Source organism: Cnephaeus nilssonii (assembly GCF_951640355.1).
Source record: "Cnephaeus nilssonii genome assembly, chromosome: 24".
Lineage (NCBI taxonomy): Eukaryota > Metazoa > Chordata > Mammalia > Chiroptera > Vespertilionidae > Cnephaeus > Cnephaeus nilssonii.
In genome coordinates, this window is record NC_137095.1 from 6,232,668 (window position 1) to 6,259,690 (window position 27,023).

At 49.9% G+C, this 27,023-nt stretch overlaps 1 protein-coding gene across 1 annotated transcript in view; it reads right to left on the reverse strand.

The window, feature by feature from the left end:
• IQGAP1 (IQ motif containing GTPase activating protein 1) overlaps positions 1-27,023 on the reverse strand; it is a 109,615-nt gene that overhangs the window by 12,019 nt on the left and 70,573 nt on the right. The window contains exons 15-35 of the mRNA XM_079764044.1: positions 24,850-25,013; positions 21,237-21,327; positions 20,894-21,061; positions 19,897-20,039; positions 18,725-18,895; positions 17,473-17,556; positions 17,305-17,376; positions 17,140-17,209; positions 16,584-16,792; positions 15,306-15,461; positions 14,874-15,037; positions 13,892-14,116; positions 12,937-13,077; positions 12,748-12,832; positions 11,285-11,517; positions 9,678-9,810; positions 6,817-6,919; positions 5,770-5,905; positions 5,323-5,410; positions 1,370-1,582; positions 567-733 (exon numbers count right to left, since the gene is read on the reverse strand). Coding sequence (XP_079620170.1) covers positions 567-733; positions 1,370-1,582; positions 5,323-5,410; positions 5,770-5,905; positions 6,817-6,919; positions 9,678-9,810; positions 11,285-11,517; positions 12,748-12,832; positions 12,937-13,077; positions 13,892-14,116; positions 14,874-15,037; positions 15,306-15,461; positions 16,584-16,792; positions 17,140-17,209; positions 17,305-17,376; positions 17,473-17,556; positions 18,725-18,895; positions 19,897-20,039; positions 20,894-21,061; positions 21,237-21,327; positions 24,850-25,013 — 3,016 coding nt within the window. The remainder of the gene's footprint in view (positions 1-566; positions 734-1,369; positions 1,583-5,322; positions 5,411-5,769; positions 5,906-6,816; positions 6,920-9,677; positions 9,811-11,284; positions 11,518-12,747; positions 12,833-12,936; positions 13,078-13,891; positions 14,117-14,873; positions 15,038-15,305; positions 15,462-16,583; positions 16,793-17,139; positions 17,210-17,304; positions 17,377-17,472; positions 17,557-18,724; positions 18,896-19,896; positions 20,040-20,893; positions 21,062-21,236; positions 21,328-24,849; positions 25,014-27,023) is intronic.

Below are 27,023 nucleotides of genomic sequence, written 5' to 3' on the forward strand. Positions count from 1 at the left end.
CTAGGAAGCCATTTCGGAACAAGAGATGTTTAGAAAGAAGTACCTGTAAAACCCCCCACACAGTGCTTATCTGCATCCTACAGTGGCAAATGGGACCAGCAATTTACACAAATGATTAGAAGATCAGAAGCAAAATGAAGAACGAATGCAATAAAGAGGTCCAGTGTGTTCTAAGTTAAAAAGTCCCCAGCCCTAGCTGGTTTGGCTCAGGAACGGAGCGTCGGACTACAGACTGAAGGGTCCTGCATTCAATTCTGGTCAAGGGCACGTACCTCGGTTATAGGCTCCATCCCTGGCCCCGATCAGGGTCCGTGCAGGAGGCAACCAATCGATGTGTCTCTCTCACATTGATAGAACTCTCTCTCCCTCTCTCCCCCTCCCTCCCACTCTCTCTAAAAATCAATGGAAAAAATGTCCTCAGGTGAGGATGAAAAATAAATAAAAAATCCCCATGTCACTTCAGTTGCCTCTACGGCTCCCCCCCCCCCCCCCCCCGCACCCACACACACACCCCTGTCCCCCCTCCCCCGCCCCGATGTGGATAAATCTTTAAAAGAAACACTCACTTGCCCTTGCTGGCCAGGTTGTCCAGGCAGGTTTTGATGTAGCTTTTATAGTAATCCACCTGCTCTCCGTAGAACGTGGCCTTGGAGTTCAGAGCAGCGTACGTTTGCTGCAGCTTCACCAGCTCGGCCTTCCTCCTCTGCCGGTATCTCCGCTGGTTCCGGATATCCTGGGACACAAGTATTAAAATGAAAAAAACAACAACACCATGTCCGATATCTTTGTGCCCCTGGAATCATTAACAGTAGAACCCAGTGGTGCTTAAACTGTGCCTTGCATGACCACCCATTCTTAACAGGCAGCAATTCATGTTCAATAATTAACAAGGAAACTCAGATCGCATCCATGTCCCCCCCCCCGATTTGTATTTTCTAAAGGTGGGGAAATGTGTTACTTTTATGGGCTTCCACATTCTTAGAATTTACATGCAAAGCTGGTTAAGCCTTTTAAATAGGTTGTCAGAAGAAGGAGAAGAAGATAAGGAGTTGATGATCAACTCAATGTCAATTTAGGTTTCACAGAAATCATTAGGAAGATCTGGAAACTTCCAAAGAGGTCAAAGACAAATAGAGACATGGAAGCTCTAGTTCGGTCTTCTTTCTATGAATTTAGTCTCTGAAATGAGTTATCAAAGGGCGGACCAGGTCCTCGTGTTAGAAGAATCAGAGACGATTCTTCAGGCGAAAGGACACTGGTGTGCCATGAACTGCAGATACGCTGCCATCTGAATAGCTACTGTCTCTTTAGGAGCCTCCGGGAGAGGGAGAAATGTGGCCAGGCCCCCGCCGTCCCCGGGCAGTAGTACCCTGGCGATGTCGTTGATCAGCTCCTGGTACCGGTTCTTGGGGTTCACGGTCCCCAGCTCCGTGAGCTTCTTCAAGCCCGCCTGGATCTTGTCCTTCTTCTCCTGCAGGCTGAGGTTGCTGTCTTCCTTGACAGATTTGGACTTCTTCATTTTGTCGGGAGTTTTGGCGTCGCGGATGGCGCGTCTCTGCATGGCCCTCTGATGCTCTGCTTCCTACAGGGAAGAAGTTCCCGGTAACCTCAGTGCCCCGGTCCCAGCCCCGAATTCACGCACACAGCTCCCACACTGCATTCTGGCAACGGGGAACACGCTTAGCCGGCAGCTGACAGAGAAACTGCACCAAGCAGGGGCAGATTGCTTTACATCTGTTTGTTTGATTTTAATTATATTTTTAACCTTTATTCTTTTTTAATTGATTTCAGAGAGGAAGGGAGAGGGAGAGAGAGACAGGAACATCAATGATGAGACTCATGGATCAGCTGCTTCCGAACTCCCCCTACTGAGGATGGAGCCTGCAACCTGGGCATGTGCTCTTGAGCGGAATCGAACCTGGGATCCTTCAGTCCGCAGGATGACGCTCTATCCACTGAGCCAAACGGGCTAGGGCTGCTTTACATCTCTGAATCACCTGGCTTCTTAGGGCTTCTGTCCTGGACTCTTAGGTACAATCGGGAGATTGGGCTCTACTGGCTACAAAATCCACCGTCTCTCCCCTATCACCTGCTGAGACATGGGAGCCGCCTCATTTTATTTGAAACGCAGCTCGATAAATATTATAACTACACCAGGGCAACACCAGGGCTCAGTCTCTTCTTGCTGATTCTTTTTGCCACCTGTCCGTGCCGAATCACGCTCCGGCCTTCCCTCTGCTTTTAAACACGCTGCAAAGGCCAGGATCTTGAGAATACAAAGACTTTCCCTTCACACTTCTATGTCTCCCAGTCAACACCCAATGTTTGCCCAGTCTGTCCCTGCCCGACACAGGACCCACACCTGCTGTTCAATTCACTCGGCACTTTCGTCTTTAACTCTGCAAGCGGGCTTCTGCATCTGCCACTCTCATCACCAACGACCATCCCCCAAATCTTTTTCCTAGTTTTCACCTCGCTCGTCTCTGCGTTTTCTTCTTTTTTTAAAAAAAAAAAAATATTTTATTGATTTTTTACCGAGAGGAAGGGAGAGGGATAGAGAGTTAGAAACATTGATGAGAGAGAAACATCGATCAGTCGCCTCCTGCACACCCCCTACTGGGGATGTGCCCGCAACCAAGGCACATGCCCTTGACCGGAATCGAACCTGGGACCCTTCAGTCCGCAGGCCGACGCTCTATCCACTGAGCCACACCGGTTAGGGCTCTGCATTTTCTTCTTGCCCTGCAAGTGACCGGTGGCCACTTTTCTGTAATGTCCACTCTCAGTATGTCAGTGACCACCTCCGTGCTGACGGGTCCCAAATCGCTGTCATTAGGGCGCCAGTGCCACGTTCTGAGCTGCTTGTACTGAGAGGCTCACATGTGGAATGGCTTGTCATCCCCCCCGAACTGGCGCGTTTCCCTTCCCCACTCTGCCTTCCCCCCGATGTCCAGGCTACTCTGCAGCACCCAGGGCAACGAGCGCACACTCTGGAGTGAGACAGCGGGAGCCCAGTCTGGTTCTGCCACGACGATCAGATGATCGCAGGCAAGTCAGTTAACTCGCCTGTAACATGAGGACAAACAGACTCGCCTCCTGGGGAAAGGGCAAAAATTCAATGGAGGAGGAACGCGGGGAAGGCACCAACGAGCATCAGGTCCTCAGTAAAGACGGGTCCCTCCCTCACGTCTAACTTCCTTGCAGGTTCAACAAGTTGCCGTTGTTGGTGATGTCTCTTTGCCTCTTTTCTTGCCCCTCAACACACACCTATCTCTTCAGTGATCCATTGCAGCTGCTAAAAGCGGAGGATTCACTTAAAACAGTGTTTTTATTTATTTATTTTATTATTATTTTTTTAATTTTTATTGATTTTTTACAGAGAGGAAGGGAGAGGGACAGAGAGTTAGAAACATCAATGAGAGAAACATCGACCAGCTGCCTCCTGCACACCCCCTACTGGGGATGTGCTCGCAACCAAGGTACATGCCCTTGGCTGGAATCGAACCTGGGACCCTTCAGTCCGCAGGCTGACGCTCTATCCACTGAGCCACACCGGCCAGGGCTAAAACAGTGTTTTTAAACAGTCCTCTGTGCAGCCTGAAGGGACGCCCAGAGGTGCCACAGGGCTCCCGAAAGCGGGGCTCCCGGGGCCCCATTCCTGCAGCTGTCAGAGAAGCTCCAATTCTGCCTGCTTTATAAACTGGGCTTCCAGCCAGACCGGTGTGGCTCCGCGGTTGAGGACCCAGGAACCAAGAGGTCGCTGGTTCGATTCCTGGTCAGGGCACATGCCTGGGTTTCGGGCTCGATTCCCAGTAGGGGGCGCTCAGGAGGCACCCAATCAATGATGTTCCTCTCTCACCGATGTTTCTATCTCTCTATCCTTCTCCCTTCCTCTCTCTAAAAATCAATAAACACACACACAACATACACACACATATATATTCACATGTATATTTTTAATTAGGCTTCCAAGTAAACTGTCATTTAATGGAAAGGATTCGTATGTTCAAAATCTGAAAACGAATGCCCTGACCTACTTCTCTCCTTTTATGAGAACGTGAAACAGGAGCCTTAAACATGAAGTGACTCATCCACTCCTCCCCACTGCCACGCCGCCCCCCAGCACCCGGGCCTGGGACCTTATCACACACCCGGATGACTCACCGCCATCTGCTCTGATGGCGCTACCAAATTAATCGGCACCAAGCGGTCCCCACGGTTACAAAGGCTCTTCACTCCTTTTCTCTCCAGTGCCAAGTTCCTGTCCAGGTTTTGGTGCTACATCCTCTGTCCTCAGGTTTTAGCTCTCGCTGCTCCCCTCCCCACAGGCCTCCCTGCTAGAGATGCAGGCCTGGCCACATCACACCGCCCTTGGTGCCTCGGTTCCCACGCTCCCCCGCCTGGACTGCCCGCCCCTCTTGCCTCACATCCTATCCATTCTAAGCGTGGCTCCAGCTCCACCTCTTTCTGATGCCTTGCTCCTCGCCGGCCTCTTTCTTGAATGTCTGGCACGTTCACAGCCAGTGCTTCAGGTAACGTTTGAAGGCTCCTTCATCACTTCTGGTATACAATGAGTGGCCAGATTATTATGGTCTCTGAACACATAATAATCTGGCCACTCAGTGTGTGTGTGTGTGTGTGTGTGGCTCTGGGTGTGTGTGTAGCTCTCTCTCTCTCTCTCTCTCTCTCTCTCTCTCTCTCTCTCTCTCTCTATATATATATATATATATATATATATATATATGTATTAGAGGCCCGGTGCATGAATTCGTGCATGGGTGGGGTCCGGACAGCCTGGCCAGGGGGAGGGGACATGGGCGGTTGGCCGGCCTGCCTGCTGGTCGAACTCATGGTCGAGGGGACAATTTGCATATTAGATATTAGCCTTTTATTCTATAGGATATACACTGAGTGGCCAGATGATTATGCGTTCAGAGATCATCATCATCTGGCCACTCAGTGTATACCTCACATCTTCCCAGCTAGATCATGAACTGGTGGAGTTCAGGAGCCACATCCTGTACTTTTATTCTATCTACCAAGGCACCTAACAAAATTCTAACGATATAATTAATACTCAATAAACTACCGGGCAGATGCACTGATTCTGCCTGGAGTTAAGTGAAAACACACTCGCATACAGCATGGACGCGCCAGTGAGCTGCCTCTGGTGTTAGGAGCCAACAACCTTCTCAACGAGCCTTACCCAGCACCACCCTCTGTCCAACCCCAGGCCACCACCTCGTGTGACCTGTGCCCCCCCCCAGCCCGGGGGCACCTCTTTGCCTTGTTAAGAGTCCACGTTAGACCCCTCGGTTTTACCTGCTCGTTGGTGGCTGGGGTTTCCAGGATCTCAGTCAAGGTCTCCCCCGGCTGGAACCGGATGACGTCCACAATTAAACGCTTTGTGCTGGGCGGAAACGGAGGGAACATTTCAATATTAGCAGGTGTCCCACCTCCTCTCCACGGCCCACGCAGCAGCGGCAGAGTCACCACCTCCTGGTTCTCAAGACCCCAGACTGAGTCGTGCGACTCTCACAGAGCGGGTGCCAAGGCGGGGATCTTCGAGACGGACACTTCACTTGAGCATCTTATTGGCAAACAAGGCCGATCAGTCCTAGGCCGAGTGTCATATGTGAAGGGCCCACCACTATGACAGGCTCCCAAGGCCAAGGTCACCATTTAGGGTATAAGCAAGCGGGCGTGTTCACCGGGGCCGAGGGGTCGCTGGAGTCCACGGGCTTCATGCTTCCCACCTCGGATACTCACTTCAGCAAGATGGTCCTCGCGTCCATTTCCGCATTCTCGTCCCCAGGCACGTCGAACTTGTTGGTCAGTGTGAGGGACACTTCCGTCTTAGCCAGCGCCTCCTTGTTGGGGTCGTTGAGACTGCCAGCGCCTTCTCCTAAGGTTTTGGAAGGGTAGGGAGAATCGGTATAGTAACGACAGGAGATATGGGAGAGGAGACAGAAACTCACAGAGAAGATGATGCATGCGTAAGGAGATGCTTGAATAAGCCAGCGTGACCCTGGGGCAGGGCCACCTCTGATTGAGAAATAGGAGGAAACACATGCCCGGTGAGAAAGGCAGGGTCCACAGTAAACTCATTTCACAGATGTCTGACAGTCATTTCGACACCGCATTATAACCTAACCCTAGCCCTAAGCCCCCCCTCCTAACCCCCCCTCCCCCCGGGGATGGGGCCTAAGCTGGCAGTCAGATATCGCTCTCGCAGTTCGGGGCCCCTCGCTCATTACCGCCTGCCTGCCACGGCCGCTGCACTTGCCAGCCGTGAGCCCGGCTTCTGGCTGAACGGCGCTCCCCCTGTGGGAGCGCACTGACCACCGGGGGGCAGCTCCTGCATTGAGCGTCTGCCCCCTGGTGGTCAGTATGTCAGACCGGTTGTTCCGCCGTTTGATTTGCATATTGGCCTTTTATTATATAGGATACACTTTTTTTTTTAAGATATGAAGGTTTGTTTTTTTAAATATATTTTTACTGATTTCAGAGAGGAAGGGAGAGGGGGAGAGAGCTATAAATATCAATGATGAAAGAGAATCATTGATCGGCTGCCTCCTGCATGCTCCCTACTGGGGATCGAGCCCACAACCTGGGCATGTGCCCTTGACCGGAATCGAACCCGGGACCTTTCAGGGCGAGGGCTGTACAGACACATTTAAAAGGACCCCCTCCGCCGGACATCACTCGCATGTTCTTCCCTAATGCGTATCCAGAGCTTGAACAGTGCAGGCGCCAATCACAACCCGCCTCTGTCGTGTTCCCCTCTTACTGCTGTCAGCTGAGTCGGAACCTTACCTATCAGAGACTCGATGGTGGGCACCTCGCCAAGGTCATCCAGCAGCTCATGGATCGGGTCATTGTGCTCAGGGGCAATGGCGTCCTGGTGATCCAGCAGGAGCTGCACGAACACCACGGGGTCAACTCAATCGACACACTCAGCCCGTCGGCCCCAGCCCTGCCCGCACTGCCCACAAGCACAAAAGGTTAGATGGAAAGCTCCGACATTCAAAGGGCTGACAAGCCGATCCTCAGCAAACCTCCCCGAACCAGCAATACGTAAGCATCACAGGCAGTGCAGCGAAGGCCGGCGGAGGGGGCAGGAGTAGGGAGGAGAGGGTCAAAGAGGGGAGAAGGGGGACAGCTGTAATACTTTCAACGATAGAGATAAACTTACCAAAAACAAAACAAATAAACAAAAAACCATATCCTTGGTTGAGGATTGAAAAAAAAAAAAAAAGGGACTTGCCAAGCCAGTGGTTGAGCGTCGACCTATGAACCAGGAGGTCACAGTTCGATTCCTGGTCAAGGGCACAGGCCCGGGTGGTGGGCTGCATCCCCAGTGTGGGGTGTGCAGGAGGCAGCTGATCAATGATTCGCTCTCATCATCAATGTTGCTATCCCTCTCCCCCTCTCCCTTGTGCTCTAAAATCAATGAAAATGTGTTTTTAAAATATAGGACTTGAGTAGGTATTTCTCCAAAGAGGACATGCAAATGGTCAGTAAGTTCATAAAAAGGTTTTTTACTTTTAAAATTATATTTTATTGATTTTTTTACAAAGAGGAAAGAAGAGGGACAGAGAGCCAGAAACATCGATGAGAGAGAAACATTGACCAGCTGCCTCCTGCACACCCCCTACTGGGGATGTGCCCGCAACCAAGGTACATGCCCTTGACCGGAACCGAACCTGGGACCCTTCAGTCCGCAGGCCGACGCTCTATCCACTGAGCCACACCGGTCAGGGCAAAAAGACTTTTTAGAAAAGGCATCACCCTTGGCCGGTTGGAGGACTTGTGATGCATAGAGGGCAAACACTGGCCCTCTCGCAGCCTTGAGTGTGAGGGGTTTAAACGGACCCGATGGCAGAAAGAACAAGGAAGCCCTCAGACTTCAACATCCGAGGTCACCCATGTGCCCTGCGACCAGTTCAAACCACTCACAGCCACACGTTTCCTTCCTGTTTCCTGTACACAACACCTTTAACTCGGAGCAAAGTACGCCCTGGCAATGCTGTCATTGGAGGCATTCAAGCAAAGCCGTTAGATTATTATCTCAAACTAGAGGCCCAATGCACGAAATTCGTGCACTCGGGGTGGGGGTGGGGGGGCAGGGAGTCCCTCAGCCTGAATTGCAAGAGGGTGCAGGCCAGGCTGAGGGACCCCACCAGTGTATGATCGGGGCCAGGGAGGGACGCAGGAGATTGGTAAGCCAGGGAGGGACTGCGGAAGGGCTCCAGGGTGTGTCTGGCCCATCTCATCTCGCTCAGTCCTCATCGGCAGGACCCCAGCAGCAAGCTCACCTACCAGTCGGAGCATCTGCCCCCTGGTGGTTAGTGCACATCATAGTGAGCAGTTGAGTAGCCTTAGCATATCATTAGCATATTACGCTTTGATTGGTTGAATGGCTGACCTGTTGACCGGACACTTAGCATATTAGGCTTTTATTATATAGGATCAGATCCTCAGAAATGACAATGCCTGAAATGTCATTTACATTTTATATGTTTTCCCATTTCCTGTTCTATATGCCACCAAAGGGGAAAGGAAGGAATTAAAAGATATTTGGGGGGAAAGGGAGCATCCAAGGAAAAGTAACTCTAAGGTGACAAAGAGGAAAAAGCCGATATTCTATTCGTGTTAGAAAAATTACACAAGTAAAAAGAAGTAAAAGCTGGGGTAAGAAGGAGGAACAGGCACCAGTATGTTATCAAGTCCCCAGGTCAGCACTCCAAAGGAGGTTCTGGGGCCCCCCGGGGGGTTCCAGTTCAGGAGGCCTGTGGGGGGCTCAGCAACTTCTTTTTTTATTTTTAAATATATTTTTATTGATTTCAGAGAGGAAGGGAGAGGGAGAGAGAGATAGAAACATCAATAAGAGAGGATCATTGATTGGCTGCCTCCTACACGCCCCACACTAGGGATCAAGCCCGAAACCCGGGCACATGCCCTGACCGGGAATCAGACCGTGACCTCCTGGTTCACAGGTCAACGCTCAACCACTGAGCCATGCCAGCTGGGCTCAGCAGCTTCATTTTTAGCATCTGACTGGCGAACTAGAGGCCCGGTGCACGAGATTCATGCACTGGGGTGTGGGGGAGGTCCCTCTGCGCCCTCTCACAGTCCGGGACCCCTCGGGGGATGTCTGCCTGCTGGCTTAGGCCCGATCCCCCCAGAGATCGGGCCTAAGCTGGCAGTCAGACATCCCTCTCGCAGTCCGGGACCCCTTGCTCCTTACTGCCTGCCTGCAGCACAGGTAAGAGAGGCTCCAACCACTCATGAGCCTGGCTTCTGGCTGAGCAGCGCACCCCCTGTTGGAGCACACTGACCACCAGGGGGCAGCTCCTGCAGGGAGTGTCTGCCCCCTGGTGGTCAGTGCATGTCATAGCAACCGTCGTTCCGCCGTTCGGTCTATTTGCATATTAGGCTTTTATTATATAGGATAGGATAAGGCAGCTAAGTACTCTGATTCTGCTGCAGGTGGCCCAGGGGTCACTATGAAAAGGCAGTAAATAGTGTTCACAACAAACAGCAAGGCAGAGGCGATGTCAGGAAGACCCATCAAAGGAAGTGAGCTATTTGGCTCTGGAGGGAGTTAAGCAGCAGCCGGGGAAGGCGGGTAAGGACAGAGCAATGAGATGAAGCAACTGGAGAAGAAGCCTCACCGTGTGGGTGTTGATGATTTCCCCGATGGAGATGTAGATCACGGGCTTGGTGAGGGTCACGAGGTCGGAGTATTCATCCACATTAAACTTATCCTGCAGCTCTGGGACGTCGCAAGCCGTTTGGAAAAACCGCCTGGAAAGAAACACGAGAGCCAGACCCCAACAGGTGACACGTGTGTGAGAAGCTGGCGAGAGAACAGCCCACAAACCTCGGGAGAAAAACGTTCGAGCGGAAGCCAGTCCCGACAGCGGATTCCGGATTGAGTGCTGTGCGTTCCCCGGGGCCTGGCAGCCTCGGGCCGGGGGCTTTAAGCACTTCTCTCCCCGCCCAGGTTTAGTTCTACCCATAGGACCCGCTCAACCAAACACCTGTGTCACCGGGAGAACCCAGTCTAAGCCGATGCCCTGAACTCACAACTAAACGTTTAATTTACAGATATTGAAAGTGCTCTCCAGCCCAGCTGGCATGGCTCAGTGGGTAGAGCACCGGCCTGTGGACTGAAGGGTCCCGGGTTCACATATGGTCAAGGGCACATGCCCGGGTTGCGGGCTCGATCCCCAGTAGGGGACGTGCAGGAGGCAGCTGATCAATGATTCTCTCTCATCATTGATGTTTCTATCTCTCTCCCCCTCTCCCTTCCTCTCTGAAATTTATATACACACACACACACACACACACACACACACAAAAGAAAACAATTGAAAAGAAAAACAGTGCAGTGATTTAAAAAAAAAAGTATTCTCTAACTCTCTTCTGGTTACAATTTCACAGGTACACATTCTTTTTTTTTTTTTTTTTTTTTTAATATATTTTATTGATTTTTTACAGAGAGGAAGGGAGAGGGATAGAGAGTTAGAAACATCGATCAGCTGCCTCCTGCACACCCCCTACTGGGGATGTGTCCGCAACCAAGGTACATGCCCTTGACCGGAATCGAACCTGGGACCTTTCAGTCCAAAGGCCGACGCTCTATCCACTGAGCCAAACCGGTTTCGGCAGACACATTCTTAATATATATTTTTAATTGATTTCAGAGAGATAGAAACATCAATGATGAGAGAGAATCATTGATTGGCTGCCTCCTGTACGCCCCCCCACTGGGGATCGAGCCCACAACCCAGGCATGTGCCTTTAACTGGAATTGAACCCGGGACCCTTCACTCCACAGGCTGATGCTCTATCCACCAAGCCAAACCAGCCAGGGCAGGTACACGTGTTTTTTAAAAAATATAATTTATTTATTTATTTATTTACAGAGAGGAAGGGAGAGGGATAGAGAGTTAGAAACATCAATGAGAGGGAAACATCGATCAGCTGCCTCCTGCACACCCGCTACTGGGGATCAAGCCCACAACCCAGGCATGTGCCTTTAACGGGAACTGAACCCGGCACCCTTCACTCCACAGGCTGATGCTCTATCCACTGAGCCACACCAGCCGGGGTAGGTACACGTTTTTATAGCTCACGCCCTGGAGCTCTATCCAACACGCGTCCTGCAATGCGGCAGCGCAGGGAGAACGAGGTGTGGCTTCTAGTCTTGCCTTTACCTTCGGAGACAGACACACACCTACAGAGTCTTTCCCGTACCTGGACCCCTGCCCCTTACCTGAACTTCTGGTAGGACTGGGAAAGGTACTCGTTAATGATGCTTAAGTGAGCGTTATCGCCCAGAAACATCTTGTTGGAAGCTGCGTGCTGGAGCATCTTGGCAATGGAGCCGAGGTTGCGGCGCTGGTCGGTGGTGAGCTGGCCTCCGGCCGACAGGTCAATGATGTCGAAGGCATCCGGAGCAACGATGGCTGGATTCATGTATCGATAGTACAGCAGGTTACCAATAATCTGGGGACGGACGACAAAGAAAGATGGGTGTTAAAGGCCGCTCCACTGAGGAAGCCACAGAGGACTCTATCAGCACAGGGAACGAGAAAACGCAGTCCTGTGGGGGAAGACACGCACTACACACACGGACACACATGCACGCATGCACACACACCTGAGCTCTCAAGGTCTGACCCTAACGTGACCCAACGTCCCTCGTTGGGGTGCAGAGGAAAAGAAAATGAGACAGAACGGAAAAGCACGACAACAGGAAGGACAGATTCAGGGGGAAATGACAGACGTAGCGTCTGTGACTGAGCACTGCAGGGCCTCCTTCGCTCTCACGTGACGGCGGCAGATAAGGCTGCCACCCACACGCACTTTTCGCTTTCCTGTGGGCGGGCGTTCACTCGGAGAGGCGAGCGAAGGTAGTTAAAATAAATCCTTCAACAGGACCGAAGTGGCAGAGTGCGCCCTGTCCGAGCCCCATCGTGCCCATGCGGGAGAGACGTCACAGGTAGACAAGTTCATGCCTCGGGAATTCAAGTCACTCAACACACGACTCTTGCCCAGAAGTCAAGGACAGTCAAGTCACAGCATTTCCCCTGGAGTCATCATTTAAAAATACAAAATGAATTCACCTGAACAGAAAGCCTAGAAGCGAGGCCTCGCTGTAGAAAAGCACAAGAACTAGGAGAGAGAAGAAAAAGGCGTTGAGGTTAAAAAAAAGGAGGAGAGAAAGGCGCATAGGCGAGCCATAGCCAGGGCAGAAACAGTTGGGCTTGGTCCCCTTCCCCTGGCCACCAGCAGAGGGAGCTATTTTTCAGCGAAAAGACAGGACTCGGAAATCTATCTCAAGACAAGAAGAATCCACCTGGACTTCATTGATGTGGGCCATTCAAACCCTATAGAAACTCGAAGAGGTGGCGTTGACTATTTACAATCACAATCCGTGGCGAGCTACTGCCGGGATTCAGGCTCTTACTAAGGGTCTGTGGTCAGGCCTCGTTGTATCACTGTTTCCTCAAAGGTCTAATGCAGGCGTCCTCAAACTGCGGCCCGCGGGCCACATGCGGGTGTTTTTGCCGTTTTGTTTTTTTACTTCAAAATAAGATATGTGCAGTGTGCATAGGAATTTGTTCGTAGTTTTTTTTTAAACTATAGCCCGGCCCTCCAACGGTCTGAGGGACAGTGAACTGGCCCCGTTTAAAAAGTTTGAGGACCCCTGGGAAGGGCCAGGCCGAGTCTTACCTTCAGCAGCTCATCCTCACCAGCATCGGGGAACTTCTCATGCAATGAGTCCTTCAGCACTTTGGCAATGAAGCGCATCCCGTAGCTGTGAGACGGACACAACGCGTGAGAGGGGCCGGGGGGGGGGGGGGGGGGGCAGGAGGGCGCTCGCGCTGGGCTGTGTGCGGGGTCACGACGGAAGGCACTCACGGGATTTTGTCCACGGAGCTGATGATGGCGCAGAGGAACTTGTCTGTCACGGCGCGCATGTTCCTGATGGAGTTGTCCAGGCGTGTCTTGACCTCTTCGTGAGCCAGAGCCTGCTCGGGAGTCACGTCGTAGGGGAGTTTGCTGGGAAAGCAGAAATGACCCCCAATGCGGTTAGACCAGAAGCCGGGCAGTGCCTGGGGCAGGGCCATGCATTTCAGAGGCAACTTGCTCGTGTTCATTGACCCGGTAAATAAGGGGGCCAGGACCTGAACCCGGGTTTTCAACTGTGAATTGGGTGCCCTGAATTGTGTGCCCGGCACCATGACAGGCACCTGGGATGAACGGTGTATGGGACATGATAGCTTCTTGAGTCTCTAACTACCCGGTGGGAGAGACAAACGGGCATTTATTGAAAACATATTGTGCTGTGTAAATGGCTTCTTATTTTGTATCTACAATCTGGGAATAGATTTATTTTGTATATTGTAAAAGGAAAAAAAAAAGCACAAAACATATTGTGCTGTAAGTAAGAAGCTGACCACAGTGCTGCGGGGGCCAGAGGAGCTTCTACTCAGACTGGGGGAATCAAGGAGGGCTTCCAGGAGGAAGGGGCTCGGGGAAAAAGGAAGAAGGGTCTTCTAGGAAGGAAGAGCAAATGCCAAGAAAAAGAAGAGGAGAAATGAGGGCGGGGAAGTAAGCAGGGCCTGGTCACGCAGGTCCCTGCATATGATGCTAAGACGTCTGGACTTTCCTAGAAGCCAGGGAGAGCCGTTAGTAAGAACTCAGTAAACACCTGCTAAATAAATGAACATATGACCAGGTCCACAATTTAATAAAGAGGTTTCTAAGGAAAAGCTATTTGAACAATTATTAGCTTGTAAATCAAAGGTCAACTGCTGAGAGAGAGAGAGAGAGAGAGAAATGCAGGACAGAAAAGGGTGTCATGGCTGTATACCTTGCCTCTCCTGTCTGAGACTCCATCTGATTAACCCACGACTTGTAGATATCCACGGGGTCGGTTTTGATGTTGAGGGATTTGTCGTCCATAATCTCCTTCACGACCGGGGCCAAGATCTGCCGCAGGGCGTTCTGACCCCGAGCACCACGGTTGAAACTGACAACCATCTTAATAACGGTAGGGTTTCCTGTCACGATCTCTTGAATCTGGTCTACTTTTGACCTATGAAAACATCAGAAACAAACGGAGTTTAAACTACACAGAATCCATGAGCGTAAAGATCCTTCTTACTTAACGACCCCATTTCCTGGACACAAATAATGGGAAGGAAAACGCTTGTCTAAACACAGAACACCTTTCTGCTGCTGCAAACACAATGGGTCCTTTATCAGATACAAATGTGGAATCTTGGTGTTTGGATCAGCTTCTTAAAAAATTATATTTTAAGGAACATCGGCCTGTGGACGAAAGGGTCCCGGGTTTGATTCCCGGTCAGGGCACACGCCCAGATTTGTGGGCTGGATTCCCAGTGTGGGGCATGCAGGAGGCAGCCAATCCATGATTCTCTCTCAACACTGATGTTTCTCTCTCTCTCCCTCTCCCTTCCTCTCTGAAATCAATAAAAATATTTTTAAAATAATAATAAAACAAAAAAAGGTTAAAGGTCAGTCTTTATTTTATTTTTATTTTTTTAAAGGTCAGACTTTTAAAAAAATTGTATTTTAATATAGAAATGTTCCTAAAATTAATTTAGCAAATTGATTACTTTATCACCTCCTTAGCATCTGCAATAACACTTTCTATCAGTAATTCAACAAGTAGATGCTTCTATCGAGTAGTTCACACAAATCACTGCCTTAGCCGAGAGCATGAAGCGTACGATGCGGGCAGCCTGACTGTCCAGCCCTGAGCCTCTGGTCGGGGGCGGGGGGTGGGGTGGGGGGCGTGAGGCGGCGGGGGGAGGGGGGTCCCTCCGTACTTGATCTCCTCCTGGAGCGCCGTCTTGAAGAGCCGCAGCAGCAGGTACTCCTCGCGCTGGTTGGAGGCATAGTTGTAGAGGGTGAAGATCACAGAGTCCATGAACTTGGTGGACTTGTTCTGGGGCATCTGAAAAATCAGCTTGGCCAGATAGGTGGGGTTGGTCTGAAACGAAGCCAAGGGACTTAGTCAGTTCTGGATAATTAATGTGAGGGCTGGCACAAACATTCAGGGTTCTGTGAACTCGGAGGATCAGAATGTAGATCAGTAAAGGAAGAAAGAAAGATGTAAAGAAAGGAAGAAAAATAAGACAGCTCTTTGCTCACCCCTCAGTGGAAATCAGAACTAGCCCCACAGAGGTCTACAGGTAAGGTTGTCTTAAGGAAAAGAAAATTAGCTACATTTTCCGGTACCACTTCCAGGAGCCACTCACCTGCAATAAATAAAACAGGTGCTGATAAGCTTCCAATTTCTCTCTCTTCTCCTTGCTCAAAGCCTTGAGACCTCCCTTCTGTTTATTTAGCATCATCATATCAGACAACTGCTCCTTATTTTTTTTGGTAAGCTTTTTACTGTGGGAAACCACATCCTGTGAACAAAAAAAACAACACAAATCAAAAAGCGTTCAGAGACAAAGCTGGGCATTGTGGGTCTCTCGCCACACTGGCAGATTCCTTCGAGTCAGATGGAGTCTCTCCTGTTCTCAATACATCAGTCAAATACAGTCCTACTCTCATCTTCCTATAAAGAACCTGATCCACAAAGACGTCCACTAATTCAGGAAGCCAACTCCTAGAAATCTACCTGAAAGACAAAGCCTTCTATACGATAAAAGCTACGTTTACATCAAGACATTCCCTGCAATGTTATCTGGAATAATAAAAACTGGTCAAATAGTTGGGGGGAGATAGAGGTAAATTATAGTGTATCTTCTAATTAGTTATAATACTGCTATTAGAAATAATATTTATGACTGCCCGGCCGGCATGGCTCAGTGGTTGAGCGTGGACCTATCAACCAGGAGTTCACGGTTCGATTCCCGGTCAGGGCACATGCCTGGGCTGTGGGCTTGATCCCCAGTGTGGGGCGCGCAGGAGGCAGCCGATCCATGGTTCTCTCTCATCATTGATGTTTCTCTCTCTCTCTCTCTCTCTCTCCCTTCCTCTCTGAAATCAATAAAAATATATTTAAAAAATAATATGATGACTTTATCACATGGAAAACATTTTTTCTTCTAATATGAAGTAAAAATGTCCGATACGAAATGATTGTGCGGTGGTGGAATTACGGGATGGTTTTTACCTTCTTCTATTTTAAATTTTGCTATTAAATCACAGTATTTCATTTCCTCTGTAACTTCTTTTAAATATATATTTTATTGATTTTTTATGGAGAGGAAGGGAGAGGGATAGAGAGCCAGAAACATCGACGAGAGAGAAACAACGACCAGCTGCCTCCTGCACACCCCCCACTGGGGATGTGCCCGCAACCAAGGTACATGCCCTTGACCGGAATCGAACCTGGGACCTCTCAGTCCGCAGGCTGACGCTCTATCCACTGAGCCAAACCGGTCAGGGCTCCTCTGTAACTTTTTCAAAGTTTATGGCATTCAAGGAGAAAGCCAGCCTCCTCCCTCCCCACGCATCAGCGAGGGTGAGGCAGGGAAACCAGAGCGGGACAGGCCCCGTGGCCCCGCCAGCTCTGCGCGCACCTGCAGCGTGATCTTGTTTTTCACCAGCAGTCCGATTTTGATATCCATGAGGTTGAGGTCGTTCTCCAGCTGCTGGTTGGAACGAATGAGGGTGATGACCTCTTCCCGCATCTTCATCAGATCCAGCTCCTCCTGGAAATCCTGGTCGCTCTGGTCGAGCAGGTGGACAAACTTCCGGACCACGATCATCGGAGGGTCCTCGGCGTTAACTGGCGGAAAGACAGCACGTGTCAGACGAGAACGGGGTTACCAGGAGACGTTCTCGGTCCGAGGAAGGTCAGGGTTATGGATGAGCTCTAGTCACAGGTGTTTGTTTAACAGTGAGATGAGCAAAGACAACCACGAGGGCGCAGTGTTCTCGGTCACGCTATCGCTATGTTGCGACAAAGGTTGACACGGTGGAGAACGGGACATGCAGCCACAGGTTAGCAAAGGGGGTTAAATCGCAAGCAGCCCCCGACCCCCAGGCTTGCCTGCAGGAAGTAAGAGAGATCCGTGGAGAATACCCAGACCCTGAGGGCCTCCACTCCGCCTCTGCTGGGCCACAGTTACTCACTGAGAGTCTTGTAGTCGTCACGAGCTTTGTTTGCCCGAATGAAAGCCTGGATTTTGACAATGTCATTTATCTAAGGAACGGAGGAGGAGAAACGCTGTTGGTCATCGGTCCACCAAAAAGACCGCAAAACGGATCCCACGGGCCCCGCTTCCCCAGGGAACGCACGTGATCTCGGAAGTACTGCAGGCGATCCCGATAGCGCTTTCTCGCCTGGTGCATCCTCGCCAGGGACTGGATCTGTGGACACAGGGCCCGGGAAATTACAAAAGTCCTTCACCTCAACACAGGCCATTCTGGCCCCCCACACGGAGTGACCCGCCCAGGCCACCGTACCTTCACGACTTCATCTTTATGGGAGCGCAGGTACGCTAGCCGGTCCTGATAGGCCTTCTTCTGCTTGTATCCTCTCCACTGCGACTGAAACCATCACAGAGTACAGTCGGCACATTGTTTCCCAGGGAAGAGAGGAAATGCCAACACCTCTCCTCGACCTACTGTCCACGGGCAATTCCTGACGCGGTCTAGAGAGGACCACGTCCTCCGGTGACTGGGGAGTGCGGGCAGAGGCTGTGCCACCACGTGGAGAGCACAGTGGCCAGCGTCCACTTCCCTGGTGTGAGCACCGCACGTCACACCTTCTAAAACCGCCTCCAGCCCAGCCGGCGTGGCTCAGAGGTCGACCTATGAACCAGGTCACAGTTCGATTCCGGCCAAGGGCACACGCCCAGGTTGCAGGCTCGATCTCCAGTATGGGGCGTGCAGGAGGCAGCCGATCAATGGTTCTCTCTCATCATTGATGTTTCTCTCTCTCTCTCCCCCTCTCTCTCTCCCTTCCTGTCTGAAATCAATAAAATATATATATATATATATATTTTTTTTTTAGAAAGTGCCTTGCCCTAACCAGTCTGGCTCAGTGGATAAATCATCACTGGCCTGCAGAATGAAGGATCCTGGGTTCGATTCTGGTCAAGGGCATGTACCTCAGCTGCAGACTCCTCCCTGCCCGGGGCCCTGGTCAGGGCTTGTGCAGGAAGCAACCAATCGATGTGCTTCTCTCACATCGATGTTTCTCTCTGTCTTTCCCTCTCTCTTCCACTCTCCCTAAAAGTCAATGGAAAAATATCCTCAGGTGAAAATTAAAAATAAATGAATGAATGAATGAATGAATGAATGAATGAAAGAATAAATAAAAGGGCCTCCACACAGTCTTTTATTGGGGATCCTTACAATAAACCAGGTGAGGAAGGGAAGGTAAACACTAGTACCCCCATTCACAGAGGATGAAGCAAACAGAGAGGCTCACACCACCGGGCAGTGGGGAGCCCCGAGGCCCATCTCCGAATTCTCTCTATGGCACATGTTGCCCGTCAGAAAGAAAACTGCCCCTGGGCTGGCGGCTCAGCTCCACGCACCGCATCAGGCACACTGATGACGGTGCCAGCAAAGAGCAAACACTAGTCCGAAGAAGGATGAGACCGAGAGGTCAGGAGGAAAACACACACACACACTCGCCCCTAAGAACTGGCGGTCTCTGAGCCCTGCTCTCGGCGCCCTCCCGCCGCCTGTGTCCTGGGCTCTGGAATACCTGGATGCAGGTGATGGCGGGGATCTGTTTCTTCAGGAAATTCAACCTGGAGCGGAACTCCTGTCGGACGAGGTACCCGCGGCAGCATGCCTGCAGCTTGGTGATCAAGCCCTCGTTGGCCAGCCAGAGCTGCTCCCGGTTATACGCAGTTGTCACCCCGGAGATGGAACTCTGAAAGGCACGTGGTCACGGGGAAGACAGACATTCGTAGGTGAGAAGGGACACAAATTTTAGCGCGGTATCGTCCGCAGCGCACAGACCAACCCTGACTGCTTTCTCGGACCGTTCCAGATCTTCGAGCAACGAGAATGGCTTCAGTCTATTTTTCAGGGCAGGTTGCTCTCATACCCCCAAAAAGCCACAGACAAAAAAAAAAACAACTTGATCTTCTTTCACCTCCTATGTACCCACTCATCTGCCCAACACTGACTGTGCCAGGCACCGTGCGTGGGTCATTGTTGACAAGAAGACAGAGGAGCCCGGCCGGCGTGGCTCAGTGGTTAAGCGTCGACCTAGGAACCAGGAGGTCATGGTTCGATTCCCGGTCAGCGCACATGCCTGGGTTGCAGGCTCGATCCCCAGTGTGGGGGGTGCAGGAGGCAGCCGATCAATGATTCTCTCTCATCATGGATGTTTCTATCTCTTCCTCTCCCTTCCTCTCTGAAATCAATAAAAATACATTAAAAAAAAAAAAGAGGACAGAGGAACAGGGGCCGGCAGGGGCTGAGTACCCAGTCCCAGAAGCCCCTGGTGGAGGACACGCAGGGAAATGGCCAGCCTGTCTGTGACGGACAGCGTATGGTCTAACACAGCACAGTCCGGAGTGGGTGGGACGGTCCGAAAAGAGGGAGAAAATGTAAACTGGGAGAGATGAACAGTAGTTACATTTAATGAGGAGTTAGAGCAACTTTTCATTCTTCTTTTCTGGGCAACTACGTTTTCTCTCACAAGCATACAATTTGTCTCTGACTGAAATTCTACAATACTGGTGTTTTCCTAATTTAGGCCTTAAGTCACTCCCCCAACCACCAGACAAGTAATTACTCTGCACCAGTTCATTACGGAGCCTCAATTTTAGGCTAAGGCTTCTGACCACAGGCCTGGTCCTCCAAACACACTTTCGGCTCCAACACGCTTGCTCTCAGCTCCTTCCCCGAAGGCAGGCGACCTACCTGGATCTCCTCCCGCGAAAGCTGCGTGGAGTTTTGCACAAAGCCCGGGGGTTCGTCCCATCCTCCTTGCTGCGTGTCCAGATTGTGGTAATAATAATATCCACCTTTCACCCAGTGCTTCACCCACTTGCTGTGGTTATCGCCTGGCGGATAGGAAAGAAAGGTTAAAAGGGACCCAGAGCCACGCTCCCCACACGCGTGTCCAATGCGACAGGATGATTCTGACCAGGTTCACCAATCTCCCTGAAGACCATGCCAAAATCCCGTTCCTTGGATGAATGAGAGCAAAAGGGCATCCTAAGTCCCCCTTACATTATGGCTTTGCAATACCTCATTTAGCTCACTCACATCTACATTATAAAAAGAAAATATGCCCTAGCCCAGTGGTCGGCAAACTGCGGCTCTCGAGCCGCATGCCACGGTTTGCCGCTCTGTTGACTAATGAGTTTGCCGATCACTGGGATAGGGGCTTAATCACAAGGAACAACAGCCTGTAATTATGGGAATCGAGAGTCTAGGTCAGTGGTCAGCAAACTCATTAGTCAACAGAGCGGCAAAGTCAGTGCACTCCCACAGGGGGAGCGCAGCTCAGCCACAAGCTGGGCTGAGGGCGCGAGAGCTGCAGCGGTGGGTGGCGGGAACCTCTCCTGCCTCCTAGGCAGCACTAAGGATGTCCAACATCCCCCGAGGGCTCCCAGGCTGGCAGAGGGATGTCTGACTGCCAGCTTAGGCCCACTTCCCTGAGGAGTGGGCCTAAGCTGTCAGGTGAACAGCCCCCAAGGGCTCCTAGACTGTGAGAGGGTGCAGGCTGGGCTGAGGGACCGCCCCCGAGTGCACAAATTTTCATGCACCAGGCCTCTAGTTTAAAGTAAACTCCAGATAATGCACTTCTACACAAAAGTTATCTTTCTCTGCAGACTGCCCTTCCCTCCACCTCGGTCCCCTCATACACTCAGGCTCTAGGCTTCAGGGCACACATTTATTTCATTGAACGCACCTGCCGCCAGCTTCTTCTTCCTGGCTTCCGCGAGGTCACTCTGGTACGTTTCACAACACTCAGGGATGACTCCGTACAGGCTGACATCCGGGGAGCGGAGGGCGCTCAGCGTCTTACCGACATCGCCGCTCTGCACGGCCTCGTTAATGGCGAAGATTCCTACGGCGACTGTCGCGGAAGAGAACTGTCACCGGAATGGCTTAGGAAGCCCTACATGCGTACCCTGGTTCACTGGCTATGCCTGCTGGCAAGCTGTTCCCCCCGCATGCTGGTCTGCCTTGCACAACAAGGAGCACCTCGCCACCCTGCCCTCCACCGGGAGAAATAAACCAGCGATACGTACACCTCTGTGCCTCCTGGGTGTCTTTGTTGGACTGCCAGATTCCACCTTGAATTTCATCCAACCATAACACGGCGGACTCATCCTGGGTTTCCTGTGCACCGTGAAAAGCAACGTAACATTTTATTTTATTTTATTTTATTTATTTATTCATTTATTATTTTTAAATATATTTTATTGATTTTTTACAGAGAGGAAGGGAGAAGGATAGAGAGTTAGAAACAGCAATGAAAGAGAAACATCGATCAGCTGCCTCCTGCACACCCCCTACTGGGGATGTGCCCGCAACCAAGGTACATACCCTTGACAGGAATCGAACCTGGGACCCTTAAGTCCGCAGGCCAACCGACGCTCTATCCACTGAGCCAAACCAGTTAGGGCAAGCAACGTAACATTTTAGAGCCATGAAATCAGGGCTCATGGGATAAAGGGGCTTGTGAGACCCGATTAGATATGGAGGAAGTTTCAAACACGTGCGACACATGGAATAGTCAACTGGAAAAAGCAGGAATAAAAAAAAAAACACAGTGAAGCCCGGCCAGTGTAGCTCAGCGGTTGAGCATTGACCCAGGAATCAAGAGGTCGCCAGTTTGATTCCCAGTCAGGGTGCATGCCCGGGTTGTGGGCGCGATCCCCAGTAGGGGGTGTGCAGGAGGCAGCCGATCCATGATTCTCTCTCATCATTGATGTTTCTATCTCTTTCTCCCTCTCACTTCGTCTCTAAAAAAATCCATAAAAAGATATTTTTAAAAACTGGTGAAAGATTACGAGAGAAATGCTTCAGATAAAGTGATAAAGATGTGAAGATGAGCCGAAACCGGTTTGGCTCAGTGGATAAAGCGTCGGCCTGTGGACTGAAAGGTCCCAGGTTCGATTCCGGTCAAGGGCACGTACCTTGGTTGTGGGCACATCCCCAGTAGGGAGTGTGCGGGAGGCAGCTGATCGATGTTTCTCTCTCATTGATGTTTCTAACTCTCTATCTCTCTCCCTTCCTCTCTGTAAAAAATCAATAAAATATATTAAAAAAAAAAAAGATGCGAAGACGAATTCAAGTGGCTCAGGAGGTCAAAAGCAGCGAGAAGGGGCAAAAGGAGCAAACTGGGAAGGAACCCAGGGAACCTGAGGAAATGTCTGTCTAACCATTTCTGTCTGACCACTAGCTAACCAAGCAGAGACTTCAGTGGGCACACAGGATAAAGAGCACAGACTTAACAGAAGGAAAAGCCACTAAACAAATAATGACAACCATCAGGGACAACAACCAGCCCTGAGGAGGGAGAGTACAATCGGATTTTCAGAGCTGCCCTGTTATTTTATTAAAATGTCCAATTTTCAAAAACTACAAGATAGCCCGGCCGGCGTGGTTCAGAGGTTGAGCGTCGATCTATGAACCAGGAGGTCATGGTTCGATCCCCAGTCAGGGCTCATGCCCAGGTTGCAGGCTCGATCCCCAGTGTGGGGCGTGCAGGTGGCAGCTGATCAATAATTCTCTCTCATCACTGATGTTTCTCTCTCTCTCTCTCTCCCCCCCCCCCCATTGCTCTCTGAAATCAATTAAAAAATATATACATATATATATATAGACATTCTGACTTAAAAAAACTACAAGACATGCATAGAAACAAGAAAGCCTGGTCCAAAAAGGGGGAAAAGCTGACAGCCGCAATTGTCTCAATTGATCATGGCAGACAGAGACTTATATCAGCTATTTTAAATATGTTCAAAGAACTAAAGGATATAAGAACAAGGTCTCACCAAATAGAGCATGATCAGCAAAGAAATCAAAATTATTTTTTTTTAAAAGAAGAATCAAATGAAATTTGGGGGTTGTAAAATACAATAACTGAAATTTAAAAAATTCCTAGAGGGACTCAGCAAACTTGAAGATCAGTCCACTGAAATGATCCAGTCTGAGGAACAGGAAGAAAAAAGAAGGAAGAAAAAGGAAGAAAGGCTCAGAGACCGGAGGACACCATCGATAATATCCATGTATGCATAATGGAATCCCCAAGACAGGAAGAAAGAAAAAGAGGCAGAAAGAACACTTGAAGGAAGTCTGAATCGACCTATAAAAAATATAGAGATGGAATAAGAATCAAAACACATCCTACAAAAAAACAAAGATCAAAACACAGGACCGCATGGCTTCACTGGCGAATTCTACCAAATGTTTAAAGAAGCTAACACCAATCCTTTACAAACTCTTCTAAAGCAAAGAAGAAGGAGGAAAACTTTCCAATTCATTCTCTGAGGTCAGTATTACCCTGACACCAAAGCTAGACCCAAAGATACCACAAGAGAACAACAGGTCAAAGCGAAAGTAAGACCTTTTGCTTGATAAATTTGGAAATCAGATTATTTTTAAAACCACTTTCAAGATGGCCCGGAGGAAAGTTACAAGCTAAGCGGAGGCCTAAAAAAGGCTGTTCCATCTAATGTGTGGGCCTGGCAGTGTTAAGCAAATTCCCTCTAACCCCACCCCCCATCCTCTGAAAAGTTATTCCACAGCAAACGGAAATGCTTCAAACTCTAGTCACATCCTCTAACAGTTTAACTCCCACAACCCTACCAAAGGGCTCAGAGCGTGAGTGAGAGCAGGTACAAGTTATAGCCTCAATCTAGTTTCCTTTTTTAGACATGGAACCTGGCCTAGTTCATTTTCCCAAAGTCCACTTCTCTGTCAATCAAACATAATAAGATTCCTTGTGGACTTATATGGCAGCAAAAGCAAACATTACCACTGGGGTCTAGACAGAATCACTAGAGCCAGGCCCCCAGTTAGAGATTCTGAATAAGCAGAAACAAGAGTATAAATCTTAGGAATCTGCATTTTTTTAAAAAATATATATTTTATTAATTTTTACAGAGAGGAAAGGAGAGGGATAGAGAGTTAGAAACATCGATTGATCAGCTGCCTCCAGCAGTCTGGGACCCCCTCATTCCTTACTGCCTGCCGGCTTGCTGCTCCTTAGAGCTGCCGTGGAAGAGGGACTGGCTCCCACCACCAGTGCGCTTGCCAGCAGTGAGTCCAGCTTCTGGCTGAGCGGCGCACCCCCTGCATTAAGCGTCTGACCCCTGGTGGTCAATGTGCGCCATAGTGACTGGTAGTTCTGCCGTTCGGTGGATTTGCATATTAGGCTTTTATTATAGAGGATTGATTTTAGAGAGGAAGGGAGCGGGAAAGAGAGATAGAAACAACAATGATGAGAGAGAATCACTGATCAGCTGCCTCCTGTACAGCCCCTACTGGGGATTGAGCCTGCAATCTGGGCATGTGCCCTTGGCTGGAATTGAACCCGGGACCCTTCAGTCCGCAGGCCGACACTCTATCCACTGAGCCAAACCAGCTAGGGCTGACTTATGCATTTTTGGGTCTTATATTTCAGTGCAGAATTTACTTAGAGACAGGGAGATGTGTTGACAAACAACAACAACAACAACAACAACAAAGCCAAATGTGTAAAACAGCAAAGCTTCCAAGAGGCAGAGTCTATGTCCCTCACCCCTTGTTCCCTACAGAGCTCTGAATGTGAGGTGCCCAGGAGCAGTCCCTGGATCTTGGTGCTTGGAGGGAGGAAGTTCTCGGAACAGCGGCGACACTTTCGATGCCACTCACCTGGGCTTTCTCTCTCTTTGCTCGGATCAGCGTGTCTTGGTAATGCTGGGCCACCTCTGCCAGGACGCCCTCCAGTTTGGCTGCAGGAATCTGCAGGGCCTGCAGGGTCTTCTGGGCATCCCCTTCGTCCAGGGCTTCGTTAATTAAGCCGATGGCTAAAATCCCTGAAGGTGGAGAAACAAAGGTCATTTCTTTAAGACATTCCATAAACAAATCTGTCTGTAAGCATGCTAAGGACGCATAAATCCACCCAAGCACCGCCATGATTCAAACCGTAATGGGTCATCCATGATATTGAGCAGCATGGTCTCTTTAAATTTAGTGTTTATTTCATTCAAAATAAATGGCCTTATGCGCATATTCCTATTGAAAGCTCAAGTCCTCTTGTTTTATGTGTAATTGCTCTCACTTAAAAGTGTGAAGATGTTGCCCAGCGGCATGGCTCGGTGGCTGAGTGTCAACCTGTGAACCAGGAGGTCACGTTTTGATTCCTGTTCAGGGCACATCCCTAGTAGGGGATGTGCAGGAGGCAGCCTATCAATGATTCTCACTCATCATTGATGTTTCTAGCTCTCTCTCCCTCTCCTTCCTCTCTAAAATCAATTAAAAAATATATATATTTTTTTAAAGTGTGAAGCTTTTGATGAAACTGGCTTTATAGTATAGTTTTCAGGTACATGTCAAAGTGTAGTCATAACCATTCTTGACTTACAAAAAGTCAGAGTTCAAGGGATCTCAAACAGTCACTTAATTCAACATTATTGTAGGAAAAAGATGAGGCTTAGGGATCTCTTCCAAGATCGTACAGCACACCAGTGGTATGCGGAGGACCCAAGCCCGAGGCGCCCTGCTCCACGGCAAGGTTCTTCCCACTAAATCAGTGGAGTCTTTCTCACAAGGAATACAGAGTAAACTACAGACGTTCACTCGCATGGCATCTCAGTCAGCTGTGCTCCTTCAGTCAGGACTCTGCAATCAAAACGTGTGCTGGTCTTTGCCTGGAAAAGGGCCTCCAGGTCAGTGGTTCCCAACCTTCTTTGGCCACGCCCCACCTAAGCATCTCTGACATCCTGATGCCCCCTGTGACCTAGAATTCTTATTATTCAAAAAGTGAGCTCCTATTCACGTGGAGGAAGCCTCAAAGGCCATGAACTTGGTCTAAACAAGCTTCCAAAGAACATGGCATCCATGAGAGAGAAAAATAAAAGAACGAAAGGACAGTTGAAGGACTGAGGAAGAAATCACTAAGAAATTGTTTAAAAAAAAAAATAATAGATGAAGTGATATAAAAGTAGCAAATAAAGTTCCAAAACATATAATAGAGAACTGAAATGCATAATTACGTCACAATATATGAGGCCCCTAGAACCATACGAAATGCAAAAAATTCAGTTAATAACTCATCCTCGAATTGCCCCCCTTAAAAATCAAATTGCTCCCATGTTGGGCGTATGCCCCACGTTGGGAACCACTGCTCTAAACCCTTAGCATTTCCCAAGTGACAAGAATAACTCTGTCATTCATGGCGAGCCCCTGGAACCACCCCTGAGTGTACGCTAGCCAGGGGAGTCCGGTGGGCCCCTCGGTAGTTTCAGGATGGGGGCTGGCCGTCCTGGAAAGGCCAACCATGTGGTTAGAAGACTGGGGCTTTGCCGAAGCCAGTGTGGCTCAGTGGATAGAGTGTCGGCCTGCAGACTGAAAGGTCCCAGGTTCGATTCCTGTCAAGGGCATGTACCTTGGTTGCGGGCACATCCCCAGTAGGAGGTGTGCAGGAGGCAGCTGATCGGTGTTTCTCTCTCATCGATGTTTCTAACTCTCTATCCCTCTCCTTCCTCTCTGTAAAAAATCAATAAAATATATTTTAAAAAAAGAAGAAGAAGAAGACTAAGAAGAAGAAGAAGACTGGGGCTCTGAGCCATGTGATACGTTAGCCCAGTCTCCCCATCTCCAGGGAGGGGAGGTGGTCTGAGAATTAAGTTCAGTTACTAGTACACAGCCAATGGTACAATCATCACTTGTTTGTAAGGAGGCCCCGATAACAATGCCGGCTCCCCGGAGCACGCGTGAGCTTACCCGGCTGTGCCACACAGCGATGTGCCGGCAGGGGCACAGCCTGAGGACGCCCTGCCCGCCATCGCCCCGCAGGGCTCTCCCTTTGGTGGGTCCCGATTTGC